Source organism: Nelumbo lutea, chromosome 3 (genome assembly GCF_056320005.1).
Source record: "Nelumbo lutea isolate HS-2025 chromosome 3, American lotus-T2T, whole genome shotgun sequence".
NCBI classification, from domain to species: Eukaryota; Viridiplantae; Streptophyta; class Magnoliopsida; order Proteales; family Nelumbonaceae; genus Nelumbo; species Nelumbo lutea.
This window is the reverse complement of record NC_142686.1, coordinates 100,717,502-100,742,258: the sequence shown is the minus strand read 5'-3', so window position 1 is coordinate 100,742,258 and position 24,757 is coordinate 100,717,502. Positions and strand designations below refer to the sequence as shown.

General features: G+C 40.8%; 1 protein-coding gene across 1 annotated transcript in view; it reads left to right on the top strand.

Annotated features, from left to right (window-relative positions):
• LOC148867172 (ER lumen protein-retaining receptor A-like) overlaps positions 1-23,345 on the top strand; it is a 31,399-nt gene extending 8,054 nt beyond the window's left edge. The window contains exons 4-6 of the mRNA XM_088975957.1: positions 22,537-22,610; positions 22,756-22,819; positions 22,905-23,345. Of these exons, the coding sequence (XP_088832083.1) occupies positions 22,537-22,610; positions 22,756-22,819; positions 22,905-22,941 (175 nt within the window). The 3' untranslated portion in view covers positions 22,942-23,345. The remainder of the gene's footprint in view (positions 1-22,536; positions 22,611-22,755; positions 22,820-22,904) is intronic.
• The last annotated feature ends 1,412 nt before the right edge of the window (positions 23,346-24,757 follow it).

Genomic DNA, 24,757 nt, shown 5'->3' with positions numbered 1-24,757 from the left:
TTAGCCAAGTCTGGTGCTCACAGAGAAGCTTTATTTAGTGACAGAATTTTACCTTTGTAATCTCTGAGTTGGGCTCTTCTTGTACATCATCTCATGTACTCCCCTTTTTTTTTCTAAATACAATCAGTTACTCGTTTCTCTCTCTCTCTCTCTCTCAAAAAAAAAAAAAGACTGCTTATTTTTCTTTATTCTCCATCCCTGCCTCAGTAAGTGATATCCTTTAGAGAATGGGGCAAGATTTCCCTTGAGACAAACTTAATGGCAAATGAAATATCACTTGGTTTGGTGGGTTTTTCCCAACTATGCACTTCCAAAGATAGAGGCTACGTTTACTCTAGATGACAAACCAATCTCTCTTAGCAAAGTGGCTATGGTGATTTGAAGCTTAGAAGGAAACGTTATGGAGGAAGGTTATTGGCTCCAAATACGGGTGATATTTTGATTGGGTATCTTCTCTTGTTGTCATTACCATATGGACCCCATGCACATGAAGGGCAATAAACAGATCTGCAAGAATTAATTTATAAAATTAGATATAGGCCTGGTGAAGGATCTCAATTCATTTTGGTATCAGGAGCATCCACTGCTATCAGAATTTCCTGACATATTTTCCATTTCCACCTATAGCAGCATTTATAAAGGATTTACAAGGTGATGGATGGCCAGGTGGTGTGGCCCCCTAGATTATGAAGTCATATGAATGACCAGGACTCTGGGAGGCTGATAATGTATTGGCTTTACTGGAGCATTTGAGCAAGTCAAAATCCAAGTAGGGACAGAAGATTATTGTCTTTGGAAGATGGATAAGAACAGGATCATTTGTGTGGGTTGGTTTGGGCTGTAAGGTTGTTGTTTCATCTTGTTGGGTGTTTTCTTGTTTGTTTCTTTCTCCTCGGATGATTGCTTATCACCTTCCCTTGTATCTTCTTTATTTGTTTAATAAACGTTTTTTATTTATCTTCAAAAAAATCATTTCATTATATTCATTTTTTCATTTCTTGTTGGGACAAAATATTAACCATCAATCATCTCATGTCTAGGGGTAGATTGATGGAGAACATTTTCTTTTGATAAGTAATGAGGAATTTTATTAATTCAGAGATTTGAAACTGATACAAGCATCCCTGGAGAGGCGTGAGCTGCAGCCTCTCCCAAAGAGATTACATCACAAAAAGATTAAAGAACAAATTACAGCTGGGCCCAAAATAATTGTTCCCTTCTTGCCCCTTGCTTGGCTAACCAATCAGCTAGAGCATTTTGTGTTCTCCCCACCCACTGTATTCTTGCATGCATATTTTGTGTCAGCCATTTAAATTTCTTGATTTCATTCTTATACCACCACACAGCTTGCTCTGGGTTCTTCAACCACCCTACCACCACACATGGTTTAAAGTATCGATACAATACACCCCATATCAGGCGTATCGTATCGCATCTTTTGAAAAAGATACGGTCCAAAACGCCTGTTTCCAGGTGTTTCGGATCCCAACACGTTTTAAGCTTCCCAAAAAACCAAAATTTGAAAAAAAACTAAAAAAAAGGTGTTTTGGCCGTTTCTAAGTACCGATACGATACGGCCAATATGCGTATTTTATCGATACTTTGAACCTTGCCACCACATTGGAGTCAGCTTCAACCAAAAGTTGTTCCGCTCATAATTGAATTGTGAACTGCACCCCTTGATGGAGAACATTTGCTGTTTGTGTAATGCAGAGGAAGAATAACCCCTCATATCATAATCCAATGCAAGGAGGTTAAGAGGTTTTAACCCTTCTTTTTATCGGTAAGAAACAAATTTATTGATAATTAGATAAAAGAATGTTGTACAGTCACAATTATGCCAAGCACCACTATGATTGGGCTAGCATCTACCATCCACCACTGTTTGCAACTTTTAGCTTAACAATGACATGCCTTCAAATATTACCTTATGACTCCTCTTGCCAGAGCATCAGATAGATTGTGTTGATAGTCTGGGATATTGACTATGTTGTACAGTCTACAGTTAAAATCTTTTTTCTCTTTTTTGATGTGACTGCTGATGTGATGCTTGGACTAGGGATGTCAGTGGATGGTGCAACTTGTTGAAGATAGATGGGCTGTTTTCTTGTGGAATTTAATTTATAAATTAGATCTTTAGTTGTCATTCTAGTGGGTATGGAAGAGTTGATGTTGCTTGTATGTTTTTTCTTCTTTGGTGATCACTTGTAACATATTCTCGTATTCCTTTTTCTTAATGAAATTTTCTTTTTGCTGTAAAAAAGAGCATCGGATAGATTGTTAGCTGATGTCCGAATCCAATTAAAAATTACTCTCAATTCCCCAGGCAGTCTTTTTAGTGTTTACTGCCCTTCTAGCATGTCTATATATTCAAGAACATGTACTGTTATGTTTAAACCAGCTCATAATTATCCTATAATTCCCTTCCACCACCAAAGTCTTTGTAATATAGGGATTTCCTTAGTCTAAGCCCTAGAAACGCAGCTGTCGATTCTGCCCTTGTAGAGTCACTATTGCCAATAGGGCTAGATAATAATTAATACGGCTAATTATATTGCCATTTCTATTTCCAACTACTACATAGGTACCTGAACACCCATGATTACCCTATTTGCGATGGCAATTTCTGATCAACCTGTCACAATCTACCGATTTCGAATGATATCATTAATGAAGAAAGGGGAAAATATTTTCAAGATCTTTACCCAATAAGCTACCTTCACAGATGTTTTTAATTAGTGTTCCTTTCATCTGATTCTTTTCTTTAAAGATTTTGGCATTCCTTTCTTCCTAAACAGCTCATAGTTATGTTGCTTTGTTTTTTTTTTTTTTTTTAATGCATATGGTAATGCTGCTTTTGTGCTCTACATAAAGTTCTCTCTTTTTTGGTGGAAAGAAAAAGAGGTGCTGAAAATGCTTCCAAAATCCTCTGGAGGGTTCCATCTACATCAAAAAAGAGAAAAGAAGAATTCTCAAGCACTAGATACAAACAATGTTTTTAAAATGCAGAGGCCTCCTTAAGAGGAAGAAGGAGGGGGAGGAAAAAGAGGAAGGGAGGATATCTATATCTTTTTTCTTCATTTTTTGCGAGTGAGCCAGAGTGGAGCAAGCCCCCCCCCCCCCCAGCACAAAAAAGTTAAGTCCAGGGGAAGGAGGATTTCTTTTTTTCATTATTTTTCCATTCCCTTTTTCTTTCTTTCTTTTTTCCTTTTTTTTCTTCTCTTCTTTTCTTTTTCTTTCCCTTCCCTTTCTTTTTTTGTCTTTTTGTATGAGATATGCATAAGGCATACACCTCTAGCATGCCTCATGAAAAAGGTGTATGAGGTGTATGTCTTTTGCACCTAATGCATACGCTTCAAAGGTATCAACACCTCTGGCATACACCTCAGGGCATTTTGGAGGTGCCTCGCCTGGAGGGCACGTCTCCCACACCTTTTAAAATATTGGATACAAATTGTTAGAGTCGGCTGTACAAGGGTAGTACAGTCCTTTTATGTTTAGTTATATATGTACTGCTCAGCTGAAGTGAGAGCACAATGGTAATCCTTGTATATCTTAGAAGAGTATAAATAAAAGAAGGGCCAACTAGTGGGATTTGATTTTTCTCTCTAGTTCAGCTGTGACTTTTCTCCTCCTTTTTCTTCTCTTTCTTCTTCTCCTTCTCTTTCTCTTTTCCTTCTCTTTCTTTTGATCTGAACATATACGAACATCTAATCTGAGTGTTATTGTGGTATCAGAGCCACAATAATCAGTTCAGATCAATTATCTCATTTTCTCTCTGTTCTTCACATTCCTCTCTAGGGTTTTGCAGAATTCTCATTGATATTTAGAGAGTTTTCCAGAAAGAAAGAAAAGGACTGGTCGTTTTCTCCTTTTGGGGGTTTCCATGCCTCTAATGAGTGCAGTCGTTGTGGTTTTGTGTGGTTGGTAGAAAACCCTCTACTCGCAATTCGAAGAGGGCTGGTTTTGTGATGGTGGCAGTGCAGACTTGGTACCCTTTACTCAACAGGTACATGATCTTTGAACTAAGTTGTGGTATGTAGCAAGTTTCTTTTATATGTTGCAGAACTGAAAATATCATTCGTGAGGTGTGTTGTGAGGGTTTCTAGTGCTGACAGTAAACGACAACAGTAGTGTTGTTGCTAAAAGTGGTGAATAGTTGTGAATATTGTTGTTGAAATAGTGGTGAATAGTTGTGTTGCTGCCGAAACCTGGTACTAGGAACCCTAGTGGTATTCAGTCATTCGTGTGGAGTGTGGTGATTTATTAGGGCAGTAGAGTAACAATTTAGTGGTACAACTTCCCACTGTTTTTGTGTGCAGTTATGGGAGACAACAATGAATACAAATCAAGTGTGATGGTGCCTTCTGATTATCTGAATGTGTAGATGATCTCTATAAAACTAAATGGTGAGAATTATGTCACTTGGGCTAAGTCTGTTGAAGTTTTCCTGAAAGCCAAAAAGAAAGTGAAACATGTGAGAACCCCTAATTGATTCTCCGGGATATGATGAATGGGAGCAGGAGGATGCTCAAATTATGACTTGGCTATAGAACATGAAGTCCAAAATTAGTGTGAATTTCATGTTTATAAATACAGCCAAGGAAGTCTGGGATCATGCAAGGAAACTATATTCTGGACAAGATAACACTACAAGGGAATCAAAGTCTTGAGGAATATTATGCCAGTATGAGAAATTTACGAAATGAGTTGAATGTTTATCATTCTCTTACACCTGATGTCAAAATTCAACAACAATAGAGAGAGCAGTTGGATGTGACCAAATTTTTAGTAGATTTGAGTATGAACCCGTAAGGGCACATATATTAAGTGAATCTGCTCTTCCCTCTCTTGGGGAAGTGTTTGCTCGTCTTCGGAGGGTCTCAGTTGGACCCACAGAGACTTCCACTATGTCAGATAGGTCTACATTGCAGTTACAAGAGGGGGAGGTCGTGGTGGAGGTCATCATGGTCGTGGTGGTGGTGGAATGTATAATCGTGATGATGGTTGTGTTGGAGGACAAGACTCAAGGGGAGCCTGTGGTAGGGGACGTGGTAATACTCAAAGAAGGTGTACTCATTGTGGTATGGAGGGACATACTATCAACTTTTGCTACGATCTCCATGGCCCACCTTCAACTTGGGCAAATCATGCAGCTGTAAATGGTGGCATCTCAAGACAAGAATCTCAAGTCACTGATTAGATCCCCACTACATCTACAGATGCTTCCAGAAAGGAGATGGTGAGTGTTTCACGAGATGAGTATGAGCGGTTCATTCAAGGTACATCTCAACAGAACACATATACCCTTGCACACACAGGTACGACTTGTCTGGCATCCACATCTTCTCGTTGGATTATAGATTCTGGGGCTTCTGATCATATGACTAGAACTCCAGGTGTTTTTTCATCCCTTTCTCCATCCTCCACTTCCCAATCTGTTACTCTTGCCAATGGCTCTACATTAGCCATATGTGGTGTTGGTAATGTTGACACTGACTCATTATCCCTCTCCTCAATTTTATATGTTCCCAAGTTTCCCTTTAACCCGATGTTTGTTAGTAGATTGACTCAGTCTCTTAATTGCTCAATAACTTTTTACCCTTCCTCTTGTGTGCTTCAGGATCTCAAGACGGGGATGAAGATTGGTGGAGGGCATGAAGCTTGTGGACTGTATTATCTTGATGGAGGTAGTTCGGCAACAACTCTTTAGTCATCTCTCTCCCCTCATCAATGGCATTGCAGACTTGGTCATCCGTCTCTTAGAGCTCTTCAATTACTTGTTCCGTCATTGCATCGTCTTTCTAATTTAAATTGTGAGTCGTGTCAGTTTGGGAAACATCATCGTGTCTCCTTTAGTCCTAGAGTTGATAGTCGTACATCGAGTCATTTTTCTTTAGTTCATTCGAACATCTGGGTTCCAAACAGAGTAGTGTCTTATATTGGTTACAAGTACTTTGTAATTTTTGTTGATGATTTTTCAAGGATTACATGGCTTTACCTTATGAAAGAAAAGAGTGAATTGTTTTCTATCTTCCAGAAATTTTATGCTGAAATTCGCAATCAGTTTGGTGTACATATTAAAATTCTTCGTTCTGATAATGGTCGTGAGTATTTTTCCACACTTTCAAGAATGTTTGGAACGACATGGCATTATCCATCAAACCTCATGTACCTACACCCCTCAACAAAATGGGGTGGCTGAAAGAAAGAACCGTCACCTTTTGGAAACTACTTGGTCCCTCTTACATCAGATGAATGTCCCCAAATACTTTTGGAGTAATGATGTACTTACATCTTGCTTTCTTATTAACCGCATGCCCTTGTCTCTCCTTGAAGGTTGGTCTCCTTTCTCTGTTCTGTTTCCCACGTTGTCTCCTTTTCCCCTTACTCCCAGAGTTTGGGCCTTGAATGGACAAGTTAGATGCTAGATCCACTAAGTGTGTCTTTCTTGGCTATTCTAGGACTAAAAAAGGGTATAAGTGTTATAACCCTCATTCTCGGCATTCTTTTGTGCGTTCTGATGTTACATTTTTTGAGTCTGCTCCTTTCTTCTCCAGGTCGGATACTTCTCCTCTGTTGCCATCACCCCCTCTTCCAGTTCCTCTTGTTCCGGTTGTGACCCACTCTTTGCCTCTAGTGTAGCTACCTGAGAGAGGACCGCCTATCCGGCAAGTGTATACACATCATTAGGCATCGGCTCCTCCCCTAGCTTCGTCACCGTCGACAGATCCGGAAGTTGATCCCACCCCAGCCCCAACCCCAAGTTCTGACCTTGATCTTTCTATTGCTTTGCGGAAAGGTAAACGCAGTTGCACTCTCTATCCCATTTCCAATTATGTTTTTGCATCTCACCTTTTGGCTTCCCATCGACAGTTTGTTTCTATGTTATCCTCTGTCTCTGTTCCCAAGGATGTCCAGGAAGCCCTCAATTCTCTAGGGTGGCGCCAAGCAATGGAAGAAGAACTCTCGGCCCTGACTTGTACTCATACATGGGACTTCACCACTCTTCCTCCTAGTAAGCATGTGGTCGGTTGTAAGTGGGTGTACATGGTTAAATACTTACCTGATGGAAGTGTTAAACAGTTGAAAGCTCGGTTAGTAGCCAAAGGTTATTCACAGCAGTATAGTATTGATTACACAGACACCTCTCCGGTTGCCAAAATTGGGTCAGTTCGTGTTCTGATTTCTCTTGTTGTTATGTTTGATTGGCCCTTGTTTCAGCTTGACATCAAGAATGCTTTTTTACATGGTGATCTTCTTGAGGAGGTGTACATGGAACAACCACCAGGGTTTGTTGCTTAGGGGGAGGGTGAGAAGGTATTTCGACTTAAGAAGGCTATTTATGGACTTAAACAATCTCCCTGTGCATAGTTTGGGAGATTTAGTGAAGTGGTGAAGAAGTTTGGAATGAAACAGTGTCAGGTTGACCATTCTGTATTCAACTATGAATCAAATGTTGGGAATATTCTCTTGGTGGTGTATGTAGATGACATTGTTATCATAGGTAGTGACGGACCAGGAATTGACAAGTTGAAGACTTACTTGCATAATCGCTTCTAGACAAAGGATCTTGGCAAATTAAGATACTTCCCAGGGATAGAGGTTGCAAGGTCCAAGAATGATATTAATCTGTGCCAGAGGAAATATGTTCTTGATTTGCTAGAAGAAATAGGGTTGTTGGGTGCCAGACCAATTGAAACACCTATGGAACTGAATGTTAGATTGGGTAGTGATACAGGTGAGGAGTTTGAGGATCCGGGAAGATACAGAAGGCTGGTGGGTAAACTTAATTACCTAACCATCACTCGACCCGATATCTCATTTGCGGTCAGTGTAATGAGTCAATTTATGCAGAATCCTAGAATCCCACATTGGGAGGCAGTCCTAAGGATTGTGAGGTATTTGAAGGGTGCTCCAGGTCGTGGTTTGTTGTATAAGAGTGGAGGAAGTCTTGAGATAGAGGGATACACGGATGCTGATTGGGCTGGGTCCATATCTGGCAGAAGGTCTACTACAGGGTATTGCACTTTTCTTGGTGGGAACTTAGTGACATGGAAGAGTTAAGAAGCAGACAGTGGTAGCAAGTAATGCAGAGGCTGAATATAGGGCTATGGCTCACACGACATGCGAACTGGTGTGGTTGAAGCATCTACTAGAGGAGATGGGATACTCGATTGACACTCCTATGAAGCTATACTGTGATAACCAAGCTGTAGTTCATATCTCCTCTAATCCAATGTTTCACAAAAGGACGAAGCACATAGAAGTGGATTGCCACTTTGAACGTGAGAAGGTGCTTAGTGGAGTGGTAAGTACAGCATATGTGAACACAGGAAATCAATGGGTAGATTTGTTTACCGAAGGGTTGAATCGGGGAAGAATGGACTACATATGTAACAAGTTGGGACTATATGACATATACTCACCAGCTTGAGGGGGAGTGTTAGAGTCGGTTGTACAAGGGTAGTACAGTCCTTTTATGTTTAGTTATATATGTACTACTCAGCTAATGTGGCCCTCACTTAAGTGAGGGCACAATGGTAATCCTTGTATATCTTAGAAGAGTATAAATAAAAGAAGGGCCGACTAGAGGGATTTGATTTTTCTCTCTAGTTCAGCTGTGACTTTTCTCCTTTTTCTTTTCTTTCATCTTCTCCTTCTCTCTCTCTTTTCCTTCTCTTTCTTCTGATCTGAACATATACGAACATCTAATCTGAGTGCTATCACAAATAAAAATGAGTTCATGATTCATCATGAAAGAAGTTGGGGAAATTTTCAAGTGGATGAAAGGGCAGATTTTGAAGTAATAAGGAAGTTGTAATTGTTGAAAGAGTGGAAACAAAAGTAAGTATTTTGGAGGGTTGATGATCATAAGAAAGCTGTGTTAGGATGATGCATCTGGACAAGTTAGAAAAGGAGAGGTGTTGAGTGTTGACAAGAGAGGCAAATACTGTACTTGCCTTAAAAAAAGAGAGTCAAATACTGCAAGTTGAAGGAACATATCGTAAGATAGTTAGAAAAATGGATTTTATGAAGAAGAAATATGGAAGCTTTCACCAAGAAAAAGAAAAAAAGAAAAAAAGGAAGCTTTAAGAGAAATTAATGGTGATAAAGCACTGGATCCTATTGATCAAAAAAGCACTGGGTCCTGATTGGTTCAACATGGTCATTTTCAAATCTTTTTGGCATGTTATAAAGGAAAATGTGCATAACATGTTCAAGGTGTTATATGTGGGGAGAATTTTGGGACTTTTTAGGTCCCAAGAGAAGCTGCCATGCCCAAGAGGACAAGACAACCTAACAAATATGTTCTTGTATCATAAATTATAAGACTGGTGACACTAATGGTAGTAAGTTTCTAATTGAGTTAATAACTTACTGTTACAATTCAGGTCTGCCTTAGAGTTCGGCCTGATTGAGTTCAGTTATGTAGAAGAAGAAAAGGTGATAGAGGAAGAGAGAGAGAGAGAGAGAGAGAGAGAGAGAGAGAGAGAGAGAAAGAGAGAAGAGAGAATTCTGGTTCGAACTGACAGAGTCAACTTGACTTCTCCCAGTCGGCCAGTAAGTATTTATATTATTATTAAAACATGACTGAACGGACCTATGTACCCTTACTTAAGTTAAGAGCGCATGTTCCAACACAACACTACAAATCATCAACATCAACCAATGTATAAAGACAGAAATACCCCTACGCTAACACTCCCCCTCAAGCTAGTGAGTATATATCATATACTCCCAGCTTGCTACATATGTAGTCCACTCTTCCCTGACTCAAGCCTTTTGTAAACAAGTCAGCCCACTGATTTCCTGTATTAACATGTGTAGTGTCTAGCTCTCCATTCAGCACCTTCTCCCTCACAAAGTGACAGTCAACCTCAATGTGCTTGGTTCTTTCATGAAACACTGGATTAGAGGAGATATGAACTGTAGCCTGGTTATCACAATAGAGCTTCATTGGAGTGTTAATGTTGTACCCTACTTCCTGTAAAAGGTTCCTTAGCCACACTAATTCACAAGCGGTGTGCGCCATAGCCCTATATTCTGCTTCTGCACTGCTTCTTGCCACAACCGTCTGCTTCTTACTTTTCCATGTCACCAGGTTACTTCCCAGAAACGTGCAATAGCCTGTAGTAGACCGCCTATCAGACATAGAATCGATCCAATCAGCATCAGAATACCCTTCTATTTCAAGTTTTCCCCCACTCTTGTATATCAGACCGCGACTCGGAGCCCCTTTTAGATACTTCACAATTCTCAGAACCGCATTCCAATTAGGAATCAGAGGTTTTTGCATAAACTGGCTTACCACACTAACTACAAATGAGGTCTAGTCTGGTAATGGTTAGGTAGTTCAGTTTGGCCACTAGTCGTCGGTATCTGCTAGGGTCTTCAAACACTTCACCCATATCACTGCTTAGCTTGGTATTTGTGTCCATGGGTGTTTCAGTTGGTTTGGCACCCAACAAGCCTGTTTCTTCCAGCAAATCAAGCACATACTTCCTCAGGCACAGGTTAATCCCATACTTGGATCTCACTACCTCTATCCCCAAGAAGTATTTCAGTTTACCCAGATCCTTTGTCTGAAAGTGATCCTGCAGATAAGTCTTCAGCCTGTCAATACCAATGCTATCATTCCCAGTAATAACAATATCATCTACATACACCACCAACAGTATTTTTCCTCCTGGAGAGTCATGACTAAATACAGAATGGTCAACTTTGCACTGTTTCATACCAAACTTCTTTACCACCTCACTGAACCTACCAAACCATGCTCGAGGAGACCATTTAAGCCCATATATGGCCTTCCTTAGTCTGCACACACCTTACCATCCTCCCCCTAAGCAACAAACCCTGGAGGTTGCTCCATGTAGACCTCCTCGAGTAAGTCACCATGCAAAAAGGCATTCTTGATATCAAGCTGATATAGTGGCCACTCATACATGGCTGCAAGAGAGATCACAACACAAACGGACCCTATCTTAGCAACCGGTGAGAAGGTCTCTGTGTAGTCAATGCCATAGGTTTGGGAGTACCCTTTTGCAACTAATCGCGCTTTCAGGCATTCAACACTACCATCAGGCAGATACTTAATCGTATAAACCCATTTACAACCAATAGCTTGCTTCCCAGGAGGAAGAGCAGTGAGGTCCCAAGTATGATTATGATGAAGGGCTGAGAGTTCTTCTTCTATGGCATGGCACCACCCTGGAGAGGCAAGGGCTTCCTGGACATCTTTAGGAACAATAACTGATGATAACAAGGTAACAAACTGGCGATGGGAAGCGGAAAGGTAAGAGAAACATAATTAGAAATGGGATGAAGAGTGCAAGTACGTTTACCTTTCCGCAAAGCAATGGGTAGATCAATCTCAGATGCTAAGTGCGGGTCTGGTGCCGGATCCGTCGACGGAGATGTAGCCGAAGGAGTAGTAGCTGGTGCACGTGGGCGATGTGTATACACATGACGGATAGGTGGGCGTTCAACAGGTGGTGGCACCGGAGGCAAGGATTTGGTCACGACTAGAACAAAGGGAGGAGGGTCGACAATGGGAAGTGGAAGAGGAGGTGATGAGGAGGAAGAAGCATCACCAGACCCCAAAAAGAACGGAGTAGACTCAAAGAAACTGACATCAACACACACAAAGGACCGTCGAGAACCAGGATGGTAACACCTATAACCTTTCTGGGTCCGAGAATAGCCAAGTTGAGAGAACGGGCATCAAACTTGTCGTTCCCGGGACCCAGATTATGGACAAAACAGACACCCAAAATCTCTCAACGTAAGAGGGAACGGAGACAAAGTGGGAAACAAGACCTAAAACAGAGAATGACAATCAAAGATGAACGTGGGCATCCGATTAATTAGAAAACAAGAGGTAAGCACTGCATCACTCCAAAAAGGTTTGGGAACATGCATGTGATGCATTAGGGATCTTGCTGTTTCAAGGAGATGGCGATTCTTTCTCTCAGCCACCTCGTTTTGTTGTGGGGTGTAGGTACACGAGGTCTAATGTATAATGTTGTGTTGGTCCAGGTATTCCTAAAATGATGAGGATAAATATTCCCGGCCATTATCAGAACGAAAAACTTTGATATGGGTACCAAATTGGTTACGAATCTCAGCATAAAATTTTTGAAAATTGGTAAACAATTCACTTCTTTCTTTCATTAAATAGAGCCACGTCATCCTTGAAAAATCATCCACAAAAATGACAAAATATCTGTATTCATTATATGACATTACTTTATAAGGACCCCAAACATCTGAATGAACTAAAGAAAAAGGACTCGACACACGGTTATCAACCCTAGAACTAAAGGGAACACGATGGTGTTTCTCAAACTGACACGACTCACAATCCAAAACAGAAAGCTGACTCAAGGACGGAACCAAGAACTTCAAGACTTTTAGCGACGGATGACCAAATCGGCAGTGCCACTAGAGAGGAGAAAGAGATGACTGGAGAGCTGTTGAAGTTCTACCACCACCACCGTCAAGCTAATACAGTCCACCTACTTCATGCCCTCCACCAATTCATCCCCGTCTTGAGATCCTGAAAGACACACATAAAAGGATAAAAGGTAATGGAGTAGTTAAGTGATTTGGTCAGCTTACTAACAAACATAAGGTTAAAAGGCAATTTAGGAACATACAGAACTGATGAGAGGGATACAGGATCTAGGTCAGCATTACCAACACCACAAATTGAGGATGTGGAACCATTAGCAAGGGTGACAGATTGTGATGTTGAGCAATGAGATAAGGAGGAAAACACACCTGGAGTTCCAGTCATGTGATCGGAGGCTCCAAAGTCAATGATCCAGGGATTGGGTGTAGATGCTAGACAAGCCATACCTGAGTGAGCAGAAGTCGTCGTGTTCTGCTGTGATGGGATAAACCTCTCATATTCATCACGGGGAACACTCACCATCTCCTTCATGGGACCATCTATGGATGTAGGAGGCAACTGGTCAGATGAACGATTCTCCTGTCTAAAGCCGGAATTTGAATTACCTGTCGCGGCATGATTGGCCCAGGTTGAGGGAGGACCACGTAGATCTTAACAATAGTTGATGGTATGTCCATCCATACCACAATGAGCGCACTTCCTCGGGCCTGAGCTACGTCCTCTACCCCGGGCTCCCCTTGAATCTCTGCTCCCAATACGACCACCACCACGATTATGAGTAGACCCACCATTGCCACTTCGGCCATATGCAGAACCACTACCACCACCACGGCCGGACTGAGCTCCCCGAGCTCCACTTCTACTACCACGGCCTCTCGATGCAGCAAAGGCAGATCTATCTGAGATATTAGAGTTCTCAGTAGATCCAATAGAAATCCTCCAAAGTCGAGCAAATACCTCTTCTAGGGACAGAAGAGCTGATCCCCCTAATATCTGAGCCCGTACTGGTTCATATTCAGACTTTAGTCCCACAAAAAATCTAGTCACATCAAGCTGCTCTCTCTGTTGTTGCTGAATCTTGACATTAGAAGTGAGAGGATGATAGACATTCAACTCATTGCGTATGTTTCTCATGTTGGCATAGTACTCCTCAAGACTCTGATTGCCCTGTTGCAGATTAAAGTATTCTTGATAAAGCTGATAAACTCTGGTTGTATTGTCCTGCCCCGAATACAATTTCTTCGCATGGTCCCATACATCTTTGGTAGTATCAAGGAACATGAAGTTCACACTAATCCTGGGTTCCATACTGTTCCACAACCATGTGATGATCTAAGCATCCTCTTGCCCCCAGTCTTCATACTCGTGAGAGTCAGAGGAGGGTTTCTCCTCTCTGATGTGTTTTACCTTCTTCTTTGCCTTCAGAAAGACTTCAATGGATTTAGCCCAAGGCACATAATGGAGGTCATCTGAACATTCAGGTAGTCTGTAGGCACCATCACACTAGGTTTATAATCATTATTGTCTCCCATTATGTTATCACCAATTCTGCACACTTGCTGAATTCTATTATCACTAAGATGTGCACACTACACACCACTAGGTCATTGTTGCTGGAATGTGTGCTCTTTACACCACAAACCCTAGATCACACCCATCACACTGATTTCAGCACTTGTTGTTTGCTGAAAAGTGTGCTCACACCACAAACCCTACTCCTACAACTACCTGAAATCTCACCACTATATGATCATATCTCTTCAAAAAGCACAAAGAAACCAGCATAAACCCTAGCACTTACTGGCCGAAACCCTAGCATATGGTCTGAAACACACCTCCTATTTAATCCATAACAGATATCATGCACTGAAATCTCTTACCTTATCGCTGAAGTAACACCCATACGAGCAGGAGAGCAGTCCACACACAACAGCCGCTTCACACACAACAGCCACTGCCCACACAGTTCGGCCCTCTATTCTTCCTCTACTAGGAGAGGGCGATCTCAGAAATCACAGCAACTGACCACATACGACCTGACTAGAGGCATAGAGACCCCCAAGGGAAGAGGGCGATCACTCCTTTTCAGCCCTTTCCCTTATCTCCAATCGAACACAGAAAAAAAGAGGAAAACCCTAGATAGGGTGCGTAGAGAATGAACCCTAGGCAAGTAGAAATCTAGGCAGATTTAACCTGCTCTGATACCATGTTACAATTCAGGTCTGCCTTAGAGTTCGGCCTGACTGAGTTCAGTTATGTAGAAGAAGAAAAGGTGAGAGAGAGAGAGAGAGAGAGAGAGAAGAGAGAATTCTGGTTCGAACTGACAGAGTCGACTTCTCCTAGTCGGCCAGTAAGTATTTATATTATTATTAAAACATGACTGAAAAGACCTATGTGCCCTTACTTAAGAGCACATGTTCCAACACAACACTACAAATCATCAACATCAATCAAGGTATAAAGACTGAAATACCCCTACGCTAACACTTACTAAGATTCCCAAGCAATCAGGAAACAACCAAAAACCCAAAATTAACACTAGAATACCAAACAGGCCCAACATTTATAAAAATTCTCCAGCTTCGGACAAGACTGCAAATGTTGTATGTCATCAAATGTCAGGTTATGATATGATGAATTTAGTGGAAATGAGAATGTTGAGTTGGATGAATGGTAAGACTTGGAAAGATACAATTAGAAATGAATGCATTTATAGAAACACGGAGGTAGTCCCAACAGGACATAAGAATGGAGAAAGTCGACTAAGATATGATATTCTCATATGCATCATAAGTGGGATGAAGCTATATGTTGCAATTTGCAGAGTGAGGGTTCTAAAAGATGATTTTTGGGGATGGGGATGGGGATGTGGGAGGGGAGGAGATTCAGGATTAATGTTGGTTGTAGCAAGAGAACAAGAGAAGATGCAAAGGACTGACAATTTAACAGTCTTTCTCTTTTTTATTTTGTTTAATATTTTGGGATTTCTTTTTCTTCCATTCCAGTGAATGGGTCCTACGTTGGAGAGTGCCTACATTGAAAATCAGCTTGATCAGATATTTTCACCATGTTATGTTCAACATTGTGTATGAACCTTCCAAATATAAAAGATAAATCAGATGGTTGATCATCAGATTATGTGAATTTTGGTCTAGATGATCTCTCCTAGATGTGACTTATCTCTTTCTGCACGAACCTTGATTTAAGTTACAATGAATTGATGGATAAAAGGTATTACATCTAGGGATGCAAACAGATTGGATTGGACTGAATAAGGGAATATCCGAATCCAATCCAATACACTGTAGATCCGATCCAATTGGATCTCATGAATGCTGATTCGAATTTGAATCCGATCAGATGTTGAATATCTGAATCTGATCCATTCTGATTTATTTTTTAAAAATATTATTAAAAGGAAAAGAAAATATAACAGTTTAAATAAAGAAAACAAAAATACAAGTATTTTTTCAACTATTTTCATCATATATATACATGTTTTTTATAAAAAAGAAATAATATAAAAAATTTACAAAAATGCAAAATAACATATATTATATAAATAAATAAACAACATATATATCAGATTGGACAGGGGTGATCTGAATCTGATCCAAAAATCCGAAATAGGGATATCTTCATCCAACAAAAATGGGATTGGACTTCGGATCCGATCCTTTTTTTTTTTTTTTATCAATAACAATCAGCTTTATTAAATTAGGAAGGAGCAATTACAAAATATAGGGGAGGTAAAATGACTTAACTCCCCAACAACAATTTACACAAAGAGGTATATTAGAAATTAGCCCAAAACAAAGACCCTATTCACCCCTTGCTTAGCTAACCCATCAGCAAAAGTGTTGGCATTCTTTTCGCCCAGCTGTACTTCACCTCAATTTCCCTAGCAAACCATTTGAACCTTTTCCTTTCATTACTGTAGCTCCACGTGGTAGTGTTGTCTTCCTTTAGCCATCTAACCACCACCTCCGAATCACCTTCAAGGACCAATCTTCTTATGTTCAATTGTCTTGCTCTTTGGATTCCTTCCAAAACCGCAGAGATCTCAGCCCTGAGAGAGTCCCCTTCTCCAATTGGGCCTGAATACAAGGCCAGAATAGACGCTTCCTCATTCCTGAAGACACCCCCAATCCAAGACAGTCCTGGATTTTCAAAATTACTCCCATCAAAGTTCAGTTTTATAAATCCAGATGCTTCCTCATAAGGACCAATAAACTGCTGCCCTAATGCATATCCACATAATCCTCCCTCTTTTCTTAAGCCAATTGAAGGACGAAGAGAATAGACTTTGGACATTCAAGGGGGGAGTCCAATTACACCCCAAAAGGGATAAAGCCCACTCCTAAATAGATTTAGCAAACAAGCAAGTAACCATAAGGTGGTAGCCAGTTTCGCCATCAACCTTGCAGAGAGAACACCGACTTGGGGATAAACAAGAATTAGGTCTCTTTCTTTGAAGTAGGTCACTTGTGTTGATTCTTTCCAAGAAAGTTTCCCAGCAAAAACTACCAACCCGAGGAGGAATTGGTTTACTCCAAGCCTCTTTAGCAGGGAAGAGCAACCCAAGAGGAGCAGGAGGATGAGTTAAGGTTTCAAAAAAAGAGGCACAGGAAAAGGCACCCGAGGAGAAGGGGGTCCAAATTCTGATATCTGCCTTAGTGGGGTCCAGGAAAACATTATCAAGGATGTTTAACAATGCCAAAATGCAGTCCAAATTTGTATCCCTAATGGCCCTTCTCAGGCTTAGGTTCCACCCAAAGCCAGAAATTGAGTCTGAAGGAACTAAGAAGGAAGAAGTAGGTTCATTCTTTAGTCTGATAGAGCAAACAAAGAGGGGAATTGTTCCATCAAAGGGGAATCCCCAACCCAAGTTTGTTCCCAAAATTTTATTAGGTTACCTAAGTTCAAGCCATACCTAATCTAAGGAGAGAAAGCTGGAAGTATATCATGGATGGCTTTCCACGAAGATGTAGTTGTAGCTCTTGCCAAGATTCTAGGATCCCAGCCATTGTCCTCTAGCCCATGAATGCTAGCCACTATCTTCATCCACAATTTCTCCATTTTCAAAGGAAATCTTCACAACCACTTCCCTAGCAAGGCCATGTTTCTTTTCCTAATATTCCCTATCCTAAGACCTCCTAGGCTTTTTTTTTTCTAGGTACCACCTCCCAACCCACCCTATGATCCTTCTCCTCTCTTGGCTCCCACAAAAAGTCCCTCATTAATTTTTCCAACATGTTTAAGACTTTGGTTGGAATCTTAAACACTGATAGGAAGTAAACAGTTAAGTTAGCTAAGATAGACCTAATCAAAGTGGTCCTCCTTCCCAAGGATAAATAATTCTTCCTCCAAGAAGCAAGTCTTTTCTCGAATCTTTCTACCACCGGGTTCCAAAAACTTTCTTTCTTGGGAATATCTCCTAGCCCTAAGTAATTCAAAGGCCAACCCAAAATTGCACAACCTAACTCACCTGCATAAACTCTTATTTCCCTCTCCTCCATGTTTACCCCCGCAATACAACTCTTATCAAAGTTCACCTTGAGATTAGATATTTGCTTGAAGAGATGTATTGCCAATTTTAGGTTCCTAATCCAATTTATGTCTCCACCTTCACAAAACAGAATTGTATCATCTGCAAATTGCAAGTGTGTAAGTGGAACTTCCTTCTTACTTTCCATCTTCTTAGTAAATTCCTCGAATTATCTCTATGAATCAATCTCCCAAGAACATTCGCAATCAAAGTGAACAAAAAGAGGGAAAGTGGGTCACCTTGCCTTATTCCTCTCAAAGTAGGGAAGAAGTCCACCACTGTCCTATTAACCAGAATGGAATAGTGGCAACTCCTAACACAGCCCCAAATCCATTTGCACCATCTATCCCCAAACCCTCAACACCTCCAATAAAAAGTACCAATTAACTAGGTCATAAGCCTTTTCTAGGTCTAGCTTGCAAACCACTCCATGCTTCTTTGATTTCCTAAAACTCTCCAAGCTCTCATTTGCAATCAAGATCTGATCGAACAAATGCTCCTTGATTGGGTGCAATAATAGTAGGGAGGACCTCCTTAATCCTAAGAGATAACACTTTTGCAATTATTTTGTACAGACTATTCACCATGCTTATTGGTCTAAAATCCTTCGGTTGTGATGCCTCTTCCTTCTTTGGGATTAGAGCAATGAATGTTCGGTTCAAATCCGGATGAGTTACTCCCCTTCTATAAAATTCATCTAAGTCTGACACTAGATCATGCTCCAAATTTTCCCAACAGTCCTGATAGAAAGCCATTGTAAAACCATTTGAGCTTGGAGCTTTTGTTCTGTCCATCAAAAACATTGCTTCCTTTATTTCCTCTAGCTCGAATTTTCTTTCTATCCACTTCCTATTTTCTTCTCCCAAATTTGGCCACTCCAAACTCTCTAACCAAACCCTCTCATTTAAGGGCCTTATAAAGATAGATTTGAAATGATTAACAAAGGCTTTTGCTATCTCTGTCGGGTGGGATTTGACTACTCCATCAACTTCCAGTTTGGAGATGAAATTCTTTTTTCTCCTACCATTTGCCACAGAATGGAAGAATCTAGTATTTCTATCTCCCTCCTTCAACTATTTACACCTAGATCTTCCAATTGCTTCCTCAAACTCCATCTATTCTCTCTGTCTACCTCTCCGAAGGATCCCCTTTCTTCCTTCGAGTCCAAATCCTTGATTTGCTCCATCAAAATTTGCTTTCTTTCCTCTAGTCTTCCAAACTTCAAAAGGTCCCACTCTTTAATCTGGGCTTTTAGGTACTGAAGCTTCTTGTGGAATCGTATCTCCTCCCAGTTAATTGAAGGATTAAATTGCCCCCGGTCCTTGATTTTCTTAGTAAACCCTGGTGGAGCAACCACATATTCTCAAACCTGAATGGGGCAGGACCATCACCTCTTATTTCTTCCTTACACAACACTATGAGCCAGTAGTCTGAAGTGAGTCTAGGGAGTGCTCTAGATGTCACATTTCTCCAATGTTCTTCCTTGTCTAATGAGAACAGGAACCTGTCCAGCTTGGAGCAGATTGGTCTAGATTGAAGATTAGGTCATGTAAAGTTGTTATTTAGGAGCAGGATCTCTTTGAGCTCATAGGAATCCACAAACATATTGAATTTTCTCATACTGGTAGTCACCTTCTACCTAGGGTTGTTGGTTTTTCCTGTGAATCTCACTACATTAAAATCTTCTCCCACACACCAAGGTCCTTCCCATACCTTACATTAGTTACTACCTATTAACTCTTCCAACCCTATCACCACTTTTTTCTCCACAAAGTTACTATTTCACCCGAGGAACCCCAAGATGGAGCAGCCACCCGCTTTATTCCACAAAGTTACTATGATTTCCCAAATTCTTTTATCCCTACTTGTTTCCCCTACTGATTCCTCCCCTTCCTTCTCCCCCTGCAACATTGAGGTTGCCTTCTGAACATGGGCTTCCAACACTGGGATGGGAAGAGAATCTGGAACAAGAGACACAGCATTCATCAGTAGCAAAAACTGAAAGGACAGGGTTTACAGAGATACCCGGGTTCAGTTGAGGGTCAAGAGCAAGGGGGCAATTGGCTGACACTCCCTGTATGAGGTGTTTGGAGCTTTCTATCTCCTCGTTTTGGTGAGAAGTCTTTCCCGTCATTTAGGCAACACAAGGATCTCTTCCCTCATTCAATTGTTTACCCCTCTGTGGTGTACCCCTGTTTCGATCTAGGTCCACTTGAGCTACTTCCCTGTTGGCTTCTTGTTCTGACGCTAACCTTGGTAAGGGCTTGTTCACTTTTGGGCATTGATTCCCCCCCCCCCCCCATATACAGTCGTTGCAGATTTAAAGTCTCCCTACTTTGTTCTTCTCGGATCCCTTTGTCTCCCTCATTTCCCAGACTAGACACATCATCTGCAGTTTCCTCCTCTGAGCTGCAGTTTACCCAACCTTGATCTTCCTCTTCCCTTACTTCTAGCTGGTGCCTCAAGTAGCATGGATTTGGGCGATCATCTACATGGTGAAACCACTCTTCTTGGTCCTGTTGAGAGACCATTTTAGAGAAATTTCCTGAGCCTCTTTTCCTATTCGCTGCCTCTGTAATTTCTCCACTTCAGTTGTCCCCTTTGTTGACGATGATAGAATGGAAATCTCGTCTATCAACTCCTTTCTTTCCTGACCCACATGACCACTTAAGATGTCATGTGCGTCACTTAAAAACTCATGCGGTCCAGCGTCTGGATCACCTGTTCTCCCCACCGGTTCAGAAACAGCCACCTGGTTGAGACCAACTGGTCCTTTTCCTTTTTTGGCCATGTCTGCATAAGAGGGTCTACCCATTTGTTTTATTTTTGTTTCAAATAAATTTGAATTTAATGCCTTAATTGGAAGATTTTGGATGTGGTTTATCTCCTGTGGCTGTTCCACTTCTTTAATCCTACCACACACGCCAGATCTGTCCACCTCTCCCTGGGAGCCATGTGTCCTCCAGCCTGCCACCTCACCTTCACCTCCTACCTCTGTTCGTCTTCCCCAAAGCGGCGCTTCAACTCCTGAAGCCAGCCAGACACGATACCAGACGCCTGCTGAGAGAACTTTGATCGATTGGGGCATGTTTTCTGGTGCCACCCTGATCTCCACTGCACACAAGCTCCTTTGATTTACCTCCACCAGGGCTCCACCCAAGGTTTTAACAATTTTCTCCAAGATCGATTCATTCCATAGGTTAAAGGGAAGCCCTAGCAGTTTCACCATAAAACTGCCTTCATTCAGTTCAATTTTATTGCAGATTGGGACCCATTTTTTAATCTGTATCAATCTTCCATCTATTTTCACTGTGTTAAAGCTTAAATGTCCGTCGGCTACATCAAGGATAGTTTTTTCCTTGGCAAACAGCAGCAACATAGCATCAGCTTCTAGCCCCAACTTCTCTGCAACAGCATCTAACACCTTTGTCCAATCCTTCACCACTATATCTGCCTATAAGACCATTCTGCGCTCCCAAGGTCCTCTCCCTTTTTCCAACATTATTTTCCGATTCTCTGTTGAGCTTGCGACTGAATTTCTTGACAGAGAGGATTCTGCATCTTGCTACTCCCCCGGTGTATGCTGTTTGGCCCTGTCACTTCCATTGGAACTTCTACTACATTCTTCTCTCACCTTCCTTTCAACTTCCATTAGGAATGACTGTACCCATCCTTGCTCCTTTGGACCTTCTGGCACACAAAATCATTTGCTTTTTGTTAGAGAATGCTCTGTTACTGTAATAAACCAATCTCTTGCATTCCGTCTCAACTCCGCCTCAAACCTTTTTCTGGAGCAGTCCATGGAGTTTTTCGAACCTTCTTTTCTTACTTATTAACTGTTCCATCGACAAAACCTTTCAGCCATAAACTTGCTTCTTCTGGTAGCAAAATCATAGCCCTGTTACCTTCTCTAATTTTCAGGTACATTTTACCTTTCATCCACCCCTGTTCGAAAATGAAGTTTTTTGCTTTGATCACCAGATCCAATTGCCACTTCCCTGCCAACCTGAAATTCCTTTCATTTCTCTCCTCGCGTTCCATCCTCTATCCTCCTTCAGATGGGATTATGTATATGGTTGACAAAAGTATAGAAGGCATATCAGAACCCACATACAAAGAAGTTCTGGATAAAAGGTTCATCAGATCCGACTCATTTGCAACCCCTAATTACATCATCATCATCCATGCCCTATCCCAATTATATGGGGTCAGCTACATGAATCCTGTTTCGCCACTCCGTTATTTTTAAAACCACTGTTAAAAGGTATTGCATATTTAAAATAAATAACTAGTGCTTTGCCACATTTTTCATGAAAAGGGGAAAGGTTAGGCATTACTTAACTTTTAGATGCCATACAAGCCCTTCCCCCAAGTTTAGTACAATGGAAGCTGCATTTGAGACGGCACATTTATGTTATTTTTCTAGTGGTCCTCAGGTAGTGAAAGGGAAAAAGGTTATCGAGGTGAGGTGATGTGAAACAGTACAAATAAACAGAAATTATGCAGTATGAACTACTTACTACTATTCTATTTTATGGTAAGTTTCTAATCTTTGTATATTTCCCTACAGGGCTTATCGTGCATTCTACATCCTCAATTGGATTTACCGTTACTTCACAGAGAAGCATTTCAGTCGATGGATATGTATGTTATATTACAAAGATCAAAAGAGTGCCTTCTTTCCTTTTTTTTTTCTCTCTTTTTTTTTATGAAGTTGAGAGACTCTCCACTTGATGGGACTGTTGATGCATGCTATGTTGTGACCCCTTCTATTTCTGTCTTATTTCAGCTGCCATCTCAGGTCTTGTCCAGACAGCTCTTTATGCCGATTTCTTCTATTATTACTTCATAAGGTACCTAAGTTGGAACCCTCTAAACTTCTTCATCATCCTATAATGAGCTCAAGTCAAAATTAATTCCCGTCCGATTGTATTGCAGCTGGAAAAATAATGCGAAGCTTCAGTTGCCTGCTTGACCCAACTAGGGATATAAAAGTTCTGAAACAGCTGAGAATGGGTATTGTAATAATTTGGAAGCTGTTTACTCCATGGTTTTCTACAGTTGCTGATGCTCTTTTCAGGAGATGACTATTATGTTAAAGGACACAAGTCCCATAATTTTGAATGCGGGTAAACTATCAAATATCGAAGGAGTACTTGTGGGCCAACTGAAGATTTCCACCTGGCACCAACCTGTAGATAAGACCACACCCCTGCTCGTGGGGGTGATAGAGTTGATGTGTTGATTAGTCTTTAGTACAAGATTTAACCTTATACAACCAGCCATTTGGATTTGGTTCACATATGGCAAATTGAATTATGGATATCTGCAGATAATTCATGAAATGTTAAAAAAAAAAAAAGTGTTCTTTCTGCCTTCTTTTTGAAAGTCAACTTGATGAGAGTTCTGTTTCCTCGAAAAACTCAAGGAACATAATATTTCCTTATCAAATATAAATATAAAATTTTGCCTGACAAATAGAAACCCTCGTCATCTCATACTGAGGACTAGGGATGGATGGAACCAAACCAATGCAGCTCCACAATGCCAACAATATGCTTGTACCTGAGTCCGCACCACGTACATGCAATGGGAAACCCAATGGAAATTCTGTCTTGGCCTGGCAACGTTTTAAGCGTCGATACAGGTCATAGAGGCCGGCATGTGGCATGGGTGGATGGGGTTGGTGGTCATCAGTTAATATTGGATCAACATGGACCAATAGGGATTAATAATGAAATTATGATCTATGTAAGGATTAAAATGTCGATATGAATATGATATATTGGATGTTCTGGGTATGGTATCTAAAATCCGTACACAGGTATGATGTTAATACAATTAAAAAGTGAAAAGTAGAGTGTCGGCCATATTGATATGCAATCCTGGGTATCTGATTTATCAATGTTTTAATCATTCAAAGTACGTACTGATATGCAACTCTAGGCATCTGACAGTCAGATTCTGACTTATCGATATTTTAGTATGGGATGATTCACATTTGCTGGTTTCACTTTTTTAACACGTCTCACTTTCAAGTTTTTCATCTTCATCCTAGACAGTAGTGGGGGAGTTCTATATGCAGAAACATTTGATATCGTACAACAAAGGGAAAGAAAATTCATTGGAATAAAAAGAGAGACTTTTTGTTTCTTAAGGATCTTTTCCTACTCATAAGAAACTAAAACTGGAGTAGTAGATGACTTCTGGCTTTCATTCATTGTCGTTGAACTCATTGATTGTGTACTCTTAACAAGGTAGCTACGACCTGGGAGGCTGGGAATTAGTTAGCATGTGGACGTCGCCAACTAAACGCTGGCTAGATTCAATAAAAAGGGTGCTAGGCAGAAAGTTGAGTCTGTTTTCTCCGCCAAACAGAGAACGGAGGGAAAACAACAAAATGGGTTTCAAACGGCGTGGAGACAGGAAAGGTGTAATGGATAAAAATGCCTCTGTTTCTCTTCTTTCGGGGTTCTTTAAGCTTCTTCTCTCTGAATTTTTCGGTTATTCCTAATGGTGGAATATGGAAAGAGATGAACTGAGAAGGGGGAAAGCTTTTGTATTTACATTTTCTCATCCAATGAATATGAATATGATGGTGGCTCCTCTTCAATGGTTGCCTTTTTTGTCTCCTTGACTCTCTTGCCTGCTTTTTCTCTGTTTTCAGTGAGGCCAGTTTGTGGTTTAAGATTTACATGCATTTTGGTTGGTTTTAATGGTAATGTATTGTTTGATAAAGTTGCATATTTAAGAACTTTATGCGCTTCTTTCCAGTATTGTTGTATATGTTT